The sequence below is a fragment of the Triturus cristatus genome, chromosome 5_2 (genome assembly GCF_964204655.1).
Source record: "Triturus cristatus chromosome 5_2, aTriCri1.1, whole genome shotgun sequence".
Taxonomy (NCBI): domain Eukaryota; kingdom Metazoa; phylum Chordata; class Amphibia; order Caudata; family Salamandridae; genus Triturus; species Triturus cristatus.
Window position 1 is genome coordinate 1,107,415,404 of NC_140588.1, and position 15,556 is coordinate 1,107,430,959.

The 15,556-nt window shown below is 46.7% G+C and overlaps 1 protein-coding gene across 1 annotated transcript in view; it reads right to left on the minus strand.

Moving 5' to 3' along the window:
* Positions 1-14,333, minus strand: part of LOC146829787 (granzyme B(G,H)-like) — a 163,172-nt gene extending 148,839 nt beyond the window's left edge. The window contains exon 1 of the mRNA XM_085608501.1: positions 14,173-14,333. Coding sequence (XP_085464627.1) covers positions 14,173-14,257 — 85 coding nt within the window. The 5' untranslated portion in view covers positions 14,258-14,333. The remainder of the gene's footprint in view (positions 1-14,172) is intronic.
* Positions 14,334-15,556: the final 1,223 nt, after the last annotated feature.

A 15,556-nucleotide genomic window follows, 5' to 3' on the forward strand; every position in this document is an offset into this window, starting at 1 on the left:
CATTGTCAAAGAGATCAGAACCGATAATGGGTCACCGTTTCAGAGCCAAGACTTCGCGGCATATCTACAGGCTCTTGGGATTCACCACCGGCGAATCACCCCCCGATGGCCTCAAGCGAATGGTGAGGCAGAACGCTTCATGAGGACCCTCAACAAAGTGATACGGATTGCCCATGAAAAGAACCAATCTGTAGAACTTGCCATTTTCACATTCCTCCGTAGCTACCGCCAAACGCCCCATTCCGTTACGGGAGTGGCTCCAGCGCACTTGCTAATGGGGCGAGTAGTCACTGATTCAATTCCGCATCACCCAGAATGGCATCCCGAAACTCCCAATGACAGTGCCATTGATGTGCAGCGACGGGGAGCGTTCGCCCAAACAGACGCCCGCCGGAGGGCGGTGTCCTCCCCAATAGCCCCAGGTGACCATGTACTAATTCGCAATCGGGTGCCAGGGGGCAAATTTTGTCTGAACTTCGAACCTCAGCCCTGGATGGTGGAGAAAGTTCGAGGCACGTGTGTGACAGCTCGGAAGGGGACTGAAAGAATTACGAGGAACGTCTCATTCTTCAAGAGAATTCCCGTGCCCTCGGCAGGGGATGAACGATGCCAGGACAGGGTCATGAGGGACAGGCCAAGAGAGGAAGGACTCGCAGAGCCCGAGGGCCAAGCGGGTGTGAGAGTAGAGCCCGCAGGTCAAGGACATGACACTGCACAGCACCGGCCGGAGTCTCTGGGGCCTGGAGTAGCGGGCGTGCCCGAGGCTGAAGAGAACGACGCAGCAGATGACTCCGGGAGCGGAGGTCAAGAGGCTGCTGTGGAACGTGGTGGAGTGCGATACGACCTGAGGCCGCATCCCGCGCCTTCTTGCCGGCTACGAGACTACGTAAAGTAAGACTGTCTAAGTTTTTGTTGTTTGAGACTATAAGCTGCAGAGTAACAGACACTCTGATGCCGTTTGTCCATGCCTGGGGGTTGTAGCAGGTATGTTTTTCTTGTTTTGTGTGTTGGGGAGGAATGTAGTGTCGCGATACTTGCTCCTGACGTGACACGCCATGGTGTTCACGTCAGGGCACGCTCGTTGTACGCAATGTAATAAATATGACGTCACGCGGAACCGTCGGCAGAAGCGCCACGGCTGCGGAGACGGCAAGCAAGCACCACCAGTGTCCCGAGTCATTATTAGCGGCACCACGTGTTAGGCCTACTGCGCGAGCACATGTGCTAAGGCCCCCATCGACACAACAGTGGTCCATGGGCCACCCAGAGCCAGGTATCCTGGCTCGAGCCGGACTCGCCCATCTTTAATGTACTTTACTGCTCTCAACTCACCTCCATGTGCCTGGGAGAGGAGACAGATGCACGCGAGAGCCAGCGCCAGCAGCATCCTGGCCTCCTCAGCAGCAAAGCCCGGCATCTTTCTCAAGGAAGGCAGGGGGGGTTACTTTTAAATATGAGGCCCTGGGGGGTCGAGACCAGCAAATGCACAGCGCCTAGAATCTCGGCCCTATCAGATATAGGACGGGTCCGACCCGTGGGCTCGGAAACGGAAGTGATGCAGCAGCTATTACTGTCTCGTGCACGTGCGGCTTGTGGCTTCCTAGCTTCAGATCTCTGGCGCCTGCACAAAGGTCGTGGGCACAGAGGCGGAGCTCGAGTCGTGTGAAGTGGAGACCAGTCTCCCCACAGTGGTCGGCTGCATATGGGGGGCCCGGAGGTCGGGCTGAGCTCGAGTCGTGTGAAGTGGAGACCAGTCTCCCCACAGTGGTCACTGGTTTCAGCTCACTTTTGAGCAACATTCAATGACACATTTTCGCAAGTAAAACTAAGCAATGAATTCCTTGGAAATTGATACTGATCAGAATTGACTCCCTTTTCAGCTACAAGAAGCCCTAAAAACTGCCGCATAGCACTTGAAATGGAAGGTCGCGGACCTCCTACCCTTTGTAAGCTGATTATACTGTTGCATCTGGTGATGTCTGAAGGAGTCACTTGAACCTCCATGGCAGTGACAAACATGTATTCTTTTTGAGAGGTAATGTAAGGGTGTGTTACCAGCCGAGGCTGGGGGCCTCCTTTTAACAGGCACTTGATACAGGGCTGCATTAGTTGCCCTCTGACAGCGCATTAACAAAAATATATCTTTTCTAAGCGCTTTGTTTATATCAAACACTATCACTGCACAATCCCTGCACCTTTTGTGGCAGCCAATCATATAGGGCGAGTAATACTTGCATATGCACAGCGCTTTCTGTTACAGACTGCTACCCTGTAGCGCTATAAAAAAAAACACAAAGCACTATTCCCTCTGAGCCTGCCTTTCCTCTCTGATTAAGGACACCGACATCCTACATGACTGCATTGACCAGGGCATTTTCTCACCGGCCCATCGTGCTCAGGGTCAGCTGAGGCTTAATAAATGAAAGTACTGTATGGGGGAAACAAACTGCAGTCCCCTTCAGAAAAGAATGTGCCTGGACACGTTCACAAGTCATGGTTTCTTTAACCAGGTGTAGGTGGCATGCTGGGATTTGTGTGATAGCAAAGAGAAAGCCACAAGGCTTAGTATACAGAGTCAGAACTCAGAGACATTTTAAGGCATGGTCTTAGTGGGCTCTGGCCAGGGCCCCATCCTTTCAGGCGCCCCCTGATAGAGCCAGCTCTGTTCTGCACAGAGTCTTGCCCTAATGACCTTTAAAAACCTTTAAATAGATCATTGTAAATAGCGTTTTTCTATCATTGATTAGGTCTCGCCTAGCGTTGCAGCGCGAATGCGCTGCAATCGCTTTGCGAGGCATGCAGTATATACTGTAGTGTGGAAGTTTCGTGGAAGCTCCACCCACTCTCTGCCCATTGGCTTTTGTCTTAAATGCTGCCTTCTGATTGGTTTGAGGCTTGTTAGTCCCTCCTAATTCATCATTTGTATCCTTCCACGGCTATTGGCTCCTACTCCTAGCACTATTTTCTTTTAGGCCTCGTCTAGCATTGCAGCACGCATGCTCTGCCATTGCTTTGCAAAGCATGCAGTATTTACTGCGGTGTGTAAGCTTCATGGAAGCTCCTCCCACTCTCTGCCCATTGGCTTTTGTCTTAAATGCTGCCTTCCGATTGGTTTGAGGCTTGTTAGTCCCTCCTCATTCTTCATTTGTATTCTTCCATGGCTACTGTCCCCTTTACTCCTCACACTATTTTCTTCCCTGCTCCCCACCCCATCGCCCCCTCCCTCAGTCTGTGACTTTTCAACCTCCCCTGCCCCTCCCCCCACTCTCGTTCATGGTTTCTTGCCTGCCGACACTTCCGTTTTCATCTTTATTATTGCCAGCTTGAAATATGTGCGTTCAAGATGTGTGCTGTACAAAAACTTCTCTAGTTTAATGAACTAGGGCCCGATTCACAGAACTAACTTAAGACAAAATCCTAAACTTACTACCATTTTGGTATTCACAGAAGGCACTTACTCATTTTGGTATTCACAGAAGTTAGGAGTCCTAACTTTAGGACTCCTAAATGCCTTCTGTGAATACCGAAAGTCTTATAGTTAGGATTTTTCTCAGTTTAGGAGTCCTACATTTAGGAGTTTTAACTGTACTTCTCCTAAACTGAGAAAAATCCTAACTTTAAGACTTTCAGCATTCACAGAAGGCATTTAGGAGTCCTAAAGTTAGGAGTCCTATCTTTACTACTCCTAAACTGAGAAAAATCCTAACTTTAAGACTTTCGGTATTCACAGAAGGCATTTAGGAGTCCTAAAGTTAGGGCTCCTAACTTCTGTGAATACCGAAATGAGTAAGTGCCTTCTGTGAATACCAATATGAGTAAGTGACTTTTGTGAATACCAAAATGGTAGTAAGTTTAGGATTTTGTCTTAAGTTAGTACTGTGAATTGGGCCCCTAGATTTTAATGTTACTCTAAATACAATAAGACTCTAGTCAACATTCGGGGTATGCATGGCAACTGACGCCTCTTAGTTCACAAATGGCATTGTTGTTGGGCAGGAGGAGTGGTAGTGTTTTAACTCATGCTTAAAACAAGCACTTTTAGTAACTTCCTCTCAATTCAGTGCTTTAATCTTGTGTACTGAGGTGACTCGCTAAAGAAATGCACATTTTTGGATTCTGAAGAGACCTTATCGCACATGTACATCATGTTTACAGAGTGATTAACATGACGATCATTTTCACGTCTCGCCCACTGGCTCGTATAAGTTTGGCTCTTCTCCGGCTGGCTCTACCTGCTAATTAATATATTGGCTTGTGCACCTCTAACAAAGAGAGATGAATGGATACATGACAGTGAGCCCGGTAGATGGTAGAAAAATAGACTGGTGTAGACAAACAGACATCGTCAGTCTCCATTGCCTCAAGTCAGAATCATCACTTTCAATAACCAGGAAATCTGCGGGCAACTCCCGCATACCCGAACCTCATCCCCCTCACCTATTCTTAGCAGAAGCAGCAGATTCTGAACTGTGCCCTGCTGGTGCAGAGCAGCACGGCAGAGTCTGTAGAAGCGCTAGGATCCCTAGCCTCTCCGGGCGGGCACCTAAGCCTTCTGGGTGCCTTCACACTAAGGATAAATTAATACATTTTGTTCTGTGCTTTAGTCGCCCCTCTGTGAGCACTGTCTGGTAGATGAACCTCTGTGTTAATAAACACATTCAGAGAGGTGGTTGTGTACAAAAAAACAACAGCCACAATACCGTAAGTTTTGAACGTGTATTTAAATACCTGCTCATCGAGTACCTCATTGGCTGATCATTCCATGGCACTACCACAACTACATTTGGACACATTTGCTCAACTGTAAAAGACTCCCTTCTATGGGTCATTTAACAACTCGGGCCTTTAGGGTTAGGTACTTTGGATGATGTGTAAAAGAGTAAATACAAAAATTAATGCAATGAAACTTAGCAACCAGTACTGTCTAAAACACTGTGAAAACTGACACGCATTCTGGCATTTTGTTTAGTTAATGTTGACTTCCTCATAGATGCAAGTAAAGTACTCTTAATATCTTAATTAAATCTGCACTCTTTTAACTAATAGCACCGGGCGACCTTTGACAACTAGGCAATGAATACATTTTCATTTACCCCCGAAACCCCCCTGCACCTGCCCCGTTGGCAAAGTTCATTGCTTCCAAGTGTTTTGGCGATAACCAAGACGCAGGATAGTGAGTCAAATAGTCCCGAAAATGAAAGAGAAGCCGGGATTCAGATTCACATGCTCCGATCCCGATCGCGTTGTTTAGTCTGTAAGCACTAATATTATTAATGAGTTTCACATTATTAAAGCACCACGGTGTGCATGTGTGATGACACTTCACCCATGAGGTACGTGCCAAGCAATTGTTGACACACTCCACACTGCATCTTTTTCAATATATTTATTACAAAGTGCAGTACCTTTCCAAGGGATTTTGCACACTACATATATTCACTCGAAAAATAAAACGTGTAGGTAAAAAAGAAATTGCCATTTACAGCATCAATAGCTCTAACTCACAAATGCGAGACTTATTTGCATTGCAAATGCTTGTTTTTAATGTGTGAGCAGATCTTCATGCAGATCAAGATGCCGCCCCACTCAGAACCTCTTGGGGCGATAGTACCTGCCACTCACTGAGTAACAGAGGAGACACAGAGCTGGACTCCGCTTCATCCTTTTGGGGAATTGGTTATAAGAATATGTTTTTGTCAGACAGTGCACAGCAGCTGTTTGCAGCTGTTGGACTTGGCCCTTTTGGCAGGGTCATCCCTAAAGTTTTTGCCTTTCTCCAAGCCTTTTTTCTGACAAGGTGTTGGTGGTTGTAGGACTCTGGGAACTTTAGGACTGCTGTCCCGTGTAAAGTGTGTGTGCTCTCTGTGTTAAATATGGTAAGATTGGCATGCACCTGTTTGGCCTATTTAATTTATGTCAGTCCCTTGTAAAGTGGTATCCCATATACCCAGGGCTGGTAAATTAAATGCTACTGGTGGGCTTGCAGCGGTGATTGCGCCACCCACCAAAGTAGCCATTCAAACTTGTCTCAGGTCTCTAACATTGCAGGGACTGTGCGCGAAGTGTTATTGCTGCTGTGACGTGCCACCTAAAGTGTAAGCTATGTCCGTGACCCCCCTTTTACTACATGTCAGTCACCTCTAAGGTAGGCCTGAGGTAGCCCTAAGGGCAGGGTGCATTGTAGGTAAAAGATAGGACACGTACCTTAAGTGTGTGACATGTCCTGGTAGTGACAGACAGCCCTTTTGGTTTCTCACTACTGTGGGGCTGCGCTCCCATAAGAATGCCTTGGGGATTCCCTGATAAATGTTTCAGTGGTAATTCCTGATATGAGAGGCACAGCGTGGTCAAGTTTGGTATGGTTGGAATAGTGATAATAAATGCTATGCAATGGTGTGCGCAGATTTATTATAACTATTTTAGAAATGCCAACTTTAGAAGGTGGCATTTATGTGTGCTATATTTCTGCCTGCCTGATGTGATTTAGATGTCTGGCTTATGAGTGACAGAGGCTGGGAGGTGTGTGTGGTTTCAGAAGGGGCATGGTGAGTCAGTGCTAGGCTGAATGGGACATCTACATATGGAGTGGTGGGAGAAGTCCTTGGTCCCTGAATAGGATGGTGCCTGCACTAGTGAATGCTGGCTCCGCCCCCTTTGGTGTGTCTGATGACGAGCCCCCACCAGACAAAGGAGGGTGTGAGCACTGTACACAAAGTGCTTCAACACCCCCCAGAACCAGTTGGAACTGGCTCCCCCAAGCCCTGTGCTGTTCAGAACCAAGAGAATAGTGGTATAAATGGAGGGGCTGTGACCCCATGAAGAGGAGATGTTCCTGGACCTTTGGGGGCTTGCTGCTGGGGCCCAGGAGGAATTGCCATGGGGGCTTGCCTCCCTATTGGAGGACCCTGTGTGCTGGCCTCCCTGGGCCCAGCTTTACCCACTTAACCTAAGAACTTTCTGTTGCCCCTGCACCCTGTGAGTGCTATATTCTCATCCTGCCAGAGAAAAGGAGCACAGGGTCTCTGCAGCGCTGAGCTGCGATCCGTCCTGAGGGAATCCCGATGTGGGGATTCCCCCTGATTAAGGAGTGAGAAGCGGGAGCCCACCCCACATTTGTGGTTGTTGAAAAGCTGGAGCCTTCCCCACTTTTTATGCATATTTTAACAAGGCAGGTGTCCACCCCTCAGTGTGCAGCGCTTCGTGGGTGTCCACCCCGCACCATGCGTAGCTTTAAGGTGGGTGCCCACCCGGCATGCAGCACCGAGAAAGGAATCACCGCCGCAGCCCGATCGATAAAAATCCGCCAACCCGTAAACCAGGTAAAGTCTGCCTGACTATGGGCGGGGCTTCTGATGCCAAGGAAGTGGAGCTGGAAGTGAGGGTGAACTCTGCACTGGGCTACCGTGACAAGAGGGAGAGCCCTGCGCCTTTGCTGGTGTCCGAGGCGGGAGTCTACCCCGCTTGAGCAGGAGACCGGCCCGGAAGAGGAAACCGAGGCGGGAGCCTATCCTTCCTGCATGTCTTGACGACACAAGGAGACCGGGAGAGAGTGGAAGGCGGCACCTGCCTGAGCAGGGCTCCTGTGTGTGGTGGGAGCCCTGCGTGTTCGCAAAAGGAGAGCGAGGCCACAGAAGAGAGAGAGTGCCCGAGGAGTGGGGACTCTCCTGGTGCATGCCGTGTTTGAAAACCGGCAGAGTCCTCCAGAGAGCCCGGTAAGTGGAACTCAGTTCTAACTTGGTGGGGGTGGTGTCTGGGCACATTGTCGGTGCCCGCCCCTTGTGGTTGTACTGAGGGTCCCGTAGTGCCCTTGCTGGTTCTCAGCTGCCTTGCGAGAGCGCTGGGCAGCTGCAACATGGGGCCATAAGTGTTTTGAAGTCCCAGTGGGGCCCAAGAGGCACCATAAGTGCCTGACTTTATTTATGCATTTTATTCACAGTTGCCCCGCAAGAGCACTGGGCAGATGCAACGTGGGGGCCAGTGCTTTTAAGTAAAGGAGGGGTGAGTACACCCCATGCCCCAGAGCATTCGCACCCTTGGTGGTCATTGCTAAGACATCCAGGGGGCCCTGTGAAACGTCCCCCCGAGAACCCTGACATTTTTGTGACAAGAGGCATTGGAGGCCCGTGTAAGGCCAGTAGGCCTGGGGTCAGGGTTGGATACCTGGTGAGTGTACTATGGTGCACGCCTGGTTTACGCATAATTGTGTTTTATTCTTATTACATAATGTGTCTATGCTAAAAAGGCCTAATGCATAATGTATTTATGGTAATGAGGTTTGAGTGGCACCATGCCCTATTGTGATAAATGGTGCTATTAAATGTGATTTATGCACCCTGATTTATGCCTCTAATCGTGTTTATGCTCATGAGGTTATTGCGTGATGTGTTTATGCTGGTGAGGCCTAATGCGTAATGTGTTTATGCTTAGGAGGGTGTCTAACGGTAATGTGGTTACGTCTAATGTCATGCTATAGTATTTTAGGATGGTGTCTAAGGCTGATGTGATAATGCTTAGGTCATTATGGTACCAGTAGTTACTGGGTGTGTTTTGCATTTACTTACCACTTCTGATGGTTCTGACCATGGCCCGATTGAGCTGGTCCCGTATATAATCCCCTGTGAATATTTCCTGTGTCTGTTGGCACAATGTAAATATTTGATTAGGTTTATAATGCGTTTATGATAATACAAAGTCTATTTTTTATATAACCTTGTGTGGAGTCTCTTTTGTGGTGTGCCTAGTGTGTTGCTGCTGTGTGTTTGTAATGCTTTACACATTACCTCTGGGATAAACCTGACTGCTCATGCCAAGCTACCAAGGGGGTGAGCAGGGGTTATCTTCAGCGTGCAACTCCCTTGCCCTGACTAGATTGGTGGTTTCTGCCTGGATTTAGCGCAAGCCTTAGCCCAACAGAAAATCCCATTTCTAACAGCAGCCCATTCACTCTGCAGCAAACTCGCTCATTGAACATGCCTCGGAGTGGGCAGGTGGCACTATAAATGCGCAACTAATGCATTTTAGTGCAGTGATGCAGACCCTTCCACTAGTATAACACCAGATGCGTGATACTTGGCAGGGCTGCACAGCCTTTTGTCCACTGCGTGGGAGAGCAACACATCTAACCACATTAGAGCCATCATTGTGTTAGGTGACATTTGGATACTGGCATTGAAGCCTTTTGGTTTTGGCAGGAAAATGCCAACTTTCTAAAAGTATCATTTCAAAAATAGTAATCCAACTTGACCATTAAGTGGGATTTTAAATTACTATTAAAAAGAGTTATTGAACCATTTTTCTAGTTATTCCCAAAGTGGATTTAGTGCTTTTTCAAGGTAATAGTGTTAACATATGGGCGAACAAGCTGTGCCTCATGACTTTGGAGGTTTTTCGCTGTCAGGACAAATAAATCAATGAACATACACGCTCTACTTTGCATATGCCATTCACCCTGTCTTTTAAACTCTAGCTTAATTTAAGGGTAATCTAAGTATTGAAAACGACATTTTAGGCCAGGCAACATTTTTTCTTTGCCAGGTTAAAATGACATTTTCGAAATGCATACTTGTAGTTTGTAACTTGCGGGCCCTGGGTGCAGGTGATAACATATACTAGGGACTTATTATCAAATGAATTGTGCCAGTTAAGGGTATGCCATCCAATTCTAATATGTTTAGAGAAAAGAGTACAAGCCCTTTACCACTGGCAGCGGGAGGAAAGTATGCAGAACCCAAAGCCAGCAAAAATGGGTTCAGAAAAAGAAGGCAAAGATTTTGAGAAATACCATTCAAAACATGGTCATGTCCACCATGTGCCCCCAGCAAAAAGCAAGGAGAACTACCCACGCTCATGGTAATTCTGACTGCTAGGCCTGAAAATCTGTTGAGCCATCAGCACTGGCGTGGTCAGTCTCAGGGAAATCTTCCACTGTAAAGTCCATGCACTGTGGGGAGTTCGAGTACCTCAACAGTTTTGGATTTTCAGCCCACTATTGCATCAGCCGTTTGAGGAGTCTGTGGTCTGTCTGAACCCGGAAGTGAGTCCCAAACAAGTATGGTCTAAACTCATCAGTGCCATTCCTGTGTGTGTTGCTGCGGGTGTCAGTAGACTTGTTTGTACAGTAGAATGGTGCCGACTGGCATTGCTGCAGTGCATAAAGGCTATGCCATCTATATTGCTAGGCTGCTGGCAGCGGATATTACTGTGTACATCCTGTATAAATCCCCGGATCTGATGGATTGCTAAATGATAACCAGAACAGCCTCACTTGTTCAGAAATGCCTGGGTAAGACAAGACCAAGTCTGTTATGGTGGAGCGGTGGGATACCGAGCACTATAATCAGACGCCCATTCAGTCAAGGTTTAATTAGAGGTACAGAATTAATGATGTGACCACCCCCCTCAGAAGCCATTGCATTGTGTCATCTAGTTGAACAAGCGAAAGGGGTGGAAAAAGAAGACCCCTCTGTAGAGACTTCGAGTGACTCGGAGTCAGAGAGGCGTAAACTACCTGGCTCAATTTAACAGTAAAGAAAATATTCATATAAGTCATGAATCAATCACATACATTTTAGTTCATCACCACGCAACGAGTGGCAGTAGGGTACTTCCATCGTAACAGGGATTCTGGACTTTGTAGTCTTTGTGGATTTAGGACATTGTGGACTTTGTGATTTAATGAGTGCTTGTTTGTGAGGGTAAGGAATAAGGTCACCTTGTATAACCCTAGTGAATACGACATTGCTCAATAACTTACCTAATCATTTACAGGGTAAAGTAGGCAGTTTAGACAGTAAGAACATGCCTTTAAATAGGAAAAGGCAAGTGAGACATCTTAACTTGAGAAGAGAACCCTCACTTGGAAAAGAAGGGGTGAATCAGGAGTTGCAGGTGTTTCCAAGGAAGTTAGGAGGAGTAATATGCATGAATTCTTTAGAAACGAAAAAGGGTAGAGAGAAAAAAGGAAAAAGTACCTCTCTGTCCCAGACTCAGGAACAAATTAAAGAGGCGCGGTCAAGCCCCTCAGTAAAAGCTTTAGCATCACCAAATGGACAATTTATAGGAAGGCATTTTAAGAAAAGAGAGGATGGGTAGGCATCTGATATGGATGAACATATGGAAGGGAATTCAAACCATCCTGAATGAAGAAGCAGAACTGCCTCAGCAGGGAACCTTCCTCCAGGGCCATGCGGGATTCTCAACAGAGCAAATTAGGGAAGTATGGCAAGCGGAAAGGTGCACAATAGCAGCAATAAGCAAATCCTATATGTAAGGAGATCTGAACAATCCTATAAAGATTTAAATGAAGTAGGGGTAACATGTGTGATATAGATTAGGAGAAGGTTGCCTCTCCTCATGACCTGGGAGTGTCAATTTGGAAAGATCATGGCTTTAAAAGGTTAAGGGATACAGGATATCTAGAAATTATCTTAGAAAGAAACAAAGTGATTTGCATACAAGAAACCTGGTTGTGTAGGGAAGAAATAAAATTGAGAACTTCCTTCAAATGACTGCTGAGGCTAAAGAAAATGAGCTGGGGCACCCCTCAGGTGGGTTGCTGACTCTAGTTTCTGAAAAGATAGCGAACAATCTGAAATCACTGGCAGCGAAGTGTGAGTGGGTTTAAGTATGCAAAGTAGATCTTTATAAAAATCCTACAGGCATCACTTACTTCACTTTTGTGAATGTCTATGTGCAAATGGCAGATTTGACATGCAATAAGAACCAGCAGAGAAACGTTATATAGGAAATTGATCAGTGCAGGGCCAGACAGGACTAAAGTAGCCCTGGCAAATGTTGTCAAACCAGTGAGTGCAGCGAGTGAGCCTGACCACTGGAAGAGGGCTTGTGTGTGCAAAAATGGCCCATTCTACAACCCATATTGTATTAAATATTCAATTGTATTAGTTTTTAAAGCATAGTAAATGATTACCTTCCAGTACACCTGGATACAACCATCTTTGTTGGAGCCCTACATTTATTCCCTCACTATCACCCTCCAACAGTGCCTTTGGACGATATGCATCACGTTTGTGACAGAGTAACCAGTCCCCAGAACTCTAAATGAGGCCTTGAGTTCCAAAGAGAAAGTCAGAAACCACATGCTAATTTCCAAGGTTCTGTCCATGTTTTGTTCGGAAGAGCAGCCCTGCAGAGTATAGGTTACACATGGAAGGCATAGCAGGTTAGGTTAATGTGCCTGCTGCATAAAGAAGTCTGTAACCAGAGGTAGATACAGGTTCGAATCTGGCTGAGGCAAACTCCTTTTGAGGACTCTACAAACCGTAGAGTTCAGCTGGGCAGCAGCAGCATCTATTATCACACTTCCTTAGTGAACAAAGTGTTAGATCTTAAAAAATACAGGATTGTGTTGTTGAAGCGATGTGTCGAGCCAGAGATTTAATGTGGCAAGCCGAGGCAAGGGTCCAACCTGGCCGTAAGAGCTGAGCCGGACAATGGTCATGTGGTTAGCTTCTTGCTTTCTCTCAAGCCCCTCAAGTCAATTCAAAATACTTTATTTCCAAGAAATAAGGGGCATATCAGCAACAACCGGTGATAATTATCGCTAAGCGCACTTAGCGCTAGGATAATTATCGCCGGGTAACATGGATTTTTATCGCTGAGATAGCGTGCTATTAGCAACGCTTATCTCAAATGCGATAAATATCCTAGCGCTAACTGCCAAACATGAGATTATCGCCGGAAACCTAGCGATAATCTCACGCAATGTGGCGTTAGCTTGAGGATAGGGCCTCACATACTTAGCCATGATATCCACCCTCCATAGGATATCAGGGCCAAGTCAGTCCTGAAGCAGACGTAAGGAAAGTAGCGATAACAGGGGTTATCGCTACTTTTCTTGCCGCTATGCTTCATAGCGTGGGGCTTGATGATGGGAGAAATGTCGCTTAGCGACATTTCTCCTATCATGTCAGGTCAGGAACGCCCACTTTGCATCTCATTAGAGATGCAAAGCTGGGCGTTAGGAATCCCGACGCTAAAGCAAGGTTTCACGCGTTAGCGTGACCTTGCTAATTAGGCGATAACATTATCGCTGCTTTTTGGCCGAAAACGGCCGCAAAAGCGGCGATAATTTTGTATCGCCGCCTTGTAAATATGCCCCTAAATGATTATGGAAATATTCCACACATTACCCAATTCATAAAAATAGAGCATTTCAAATAGCCTAAAACAAGACCTACTCAAGCTCCTCCATCTTGCTACTGCTTCATGTTTCTCCCTTTCATCTCTTGTAATCTCTCGCTCTGTACCTCCTTCTCACTCTGTTTATCTTTCTTTCTTGTTCTCTCCTCTTTGTTCTTTCTGCCATATATTTCGGTCTTCATCACCTGCTTTCTTGCTTCTCTCTCTTTGCCGCTGCTCTTGCACATCCCTCTCTTTCTTTCTCTCTCTACTTATGCACCTCTACCTCTTCTGAACACCACCTCCCTCCCTTCTTCTCTTTGTTTCTCCATCTGTGTTTCTTGCTCTCACTTTATCTCTCGGTCCTACCTCCCGGGATATGAGCCCTCCTGCACAGAGTCCCTTTCCTCCTTGGATGAGGCAGCAGAGGTGATGGCCTGCGCCACTGGCCCCCATGGGGGCTGGGGGAATGATGCACATGAAAGGGATGCAGAAGGGATGCAGGGGAGGCAGAATACAGGGGCATATCAACAAGGGCTTTATCTCTGCTTTTTTGGCTTTAAAAGCCGAAAAAGCTGAGATAAAACTAGCGCCCTATCAACAACAGGGTGCTAACACGCAAATTTGCATATTAGCACCCTTTTACTCTACGCTTCCCCTTGCATCTCTAATGAGATGCAAAGGGGGCGTTCCAGAGTAAAATAATAGGAGAAATGTCGCTAAGCGACATTTTTCCTATTATCAAGAATGTCGCTAACCCGGTTAGAGACAAAAAAAACAGCGCTAACCGCGGTTAACGCTGCTTCTTTACGTCTGGTATTTTTCTGACTTCGCCATGATATCCTATGTAAGGTGGATATCATGGCTAAGTTTGCCTGTCCCTATCAACAAGGTAACGTGAGATTAGGCAGAATACAGTCTCTCCGCTCCCTCGCTTTCGGCTCGTAGTGGTCCATGGGCCACCCAGAGCCAGGTATCCTGGCTCGAGCCGGACTCGCCCATCTTTAATTTACTTTACTGATCTCAACTCACCTCCATGTGCCTGGGAGAGGAGACAGATGCACGCGAGAGCCAGCTCCAGCAGCATCCTGGCCTCCTCAGCAGCAAAGCCCGGCATCTTTCTCAAGGAAGGCAGGGGGGGTTACTTTTAAATATGAGGCCCTGGGAGCTCGAGACCAGCAAATGCACAGCGCTTAGAATCTCGGCCCTATCAGATATAGGACGGGTCCGACCCGTGGGCTCGGAAACGGAAGTGATGCAGCAGCTATTTGTTAGAAACTTTCGAGAAATGTCTCATACACGTGCGGCTTGTGGCTTCCTAGCTTCAGATCTCTGGCGCCTGCAGAAAGGTCGTGGGCACAGAGGCGGAGCTCGAGTCGTGTGAAGTGGAGACCAGTCTCCCCACAGTGGTCACTGGTTTCAGCTCACTTTTGAGTAACATTCAATGACACTTTTTCGCAAGTAAAACTAAGCAATGAATTCCTTGGAAATTGATACTTATCAGAATTGACTCCCTTTTCAGCCCTAAAAACTGCCGCATAGCACTTGAAATGGAAGGTCACGGACCTCCTACCCTTTGTAAGCTGATTATACTGTTGCATCTGGTGGTGTCTGAAGGAGTCGCTTGAACCTTCATGGCAGTGACAAACATGTCTTCTTTTTGAGAGGTAATGTAAGGGTGTGTTACCAGCCGAGTCTGGGGGGCCTCCTTTTAACAGGCACTTGATACAGGGCTGCATTAGTTGCCCTCTGACAGCGCATTAACACAAATATATCTTTTCTAAGCGCTTTATTTATATTGAACACTATCACTGCACAATCGCTGCGCCTTTTGTGGCAGCCAATCATATAGGGCGAGTAATACTTGCATATGCACAGCGCTTTCTGTTACAGACTGGTACCCTGTAGCGCTATAAAAAAATACAAAGCACTATTCCCTTTGAGCCTGCCTTTCCTCTCTGATTAAGGACACAAACATCTTACATAATTGCATTAACCAGGGCATTTTCTCACTGGCCCATCGTGCTCAGGGTCAGCTGAGGCTTAATAGATGAAAGTACTGTATTGAGGAAACAAACTGCAGTCCCCTTCAGAAAAGAATGTGCCTTGACACGTTCACAAGTCATGTTTTCTGAGAAAAATCTTAATTTTAAGACTTTCGGTATTCACAGAAGGCATTTAGGAGTCCTAAAGTTAAGACTCCTAACTTCTGTGAATACCGAAGTGAGTAAGTGTCTTCTGTGAATACGAAAATGGTAATAAGTTTAGGATTTTGTCTTAAGTGAGTTCTGTGAATTGGGCCCCTAGATTTTAAGTCGACTTTCTAAATACAATAAGGCTCTAGGGAACATGCGGGGTATGCCTGGCAACTGACGCCTCTTAGTTCACAAATGGCATTGTTGTTGGGCAGGAGGAG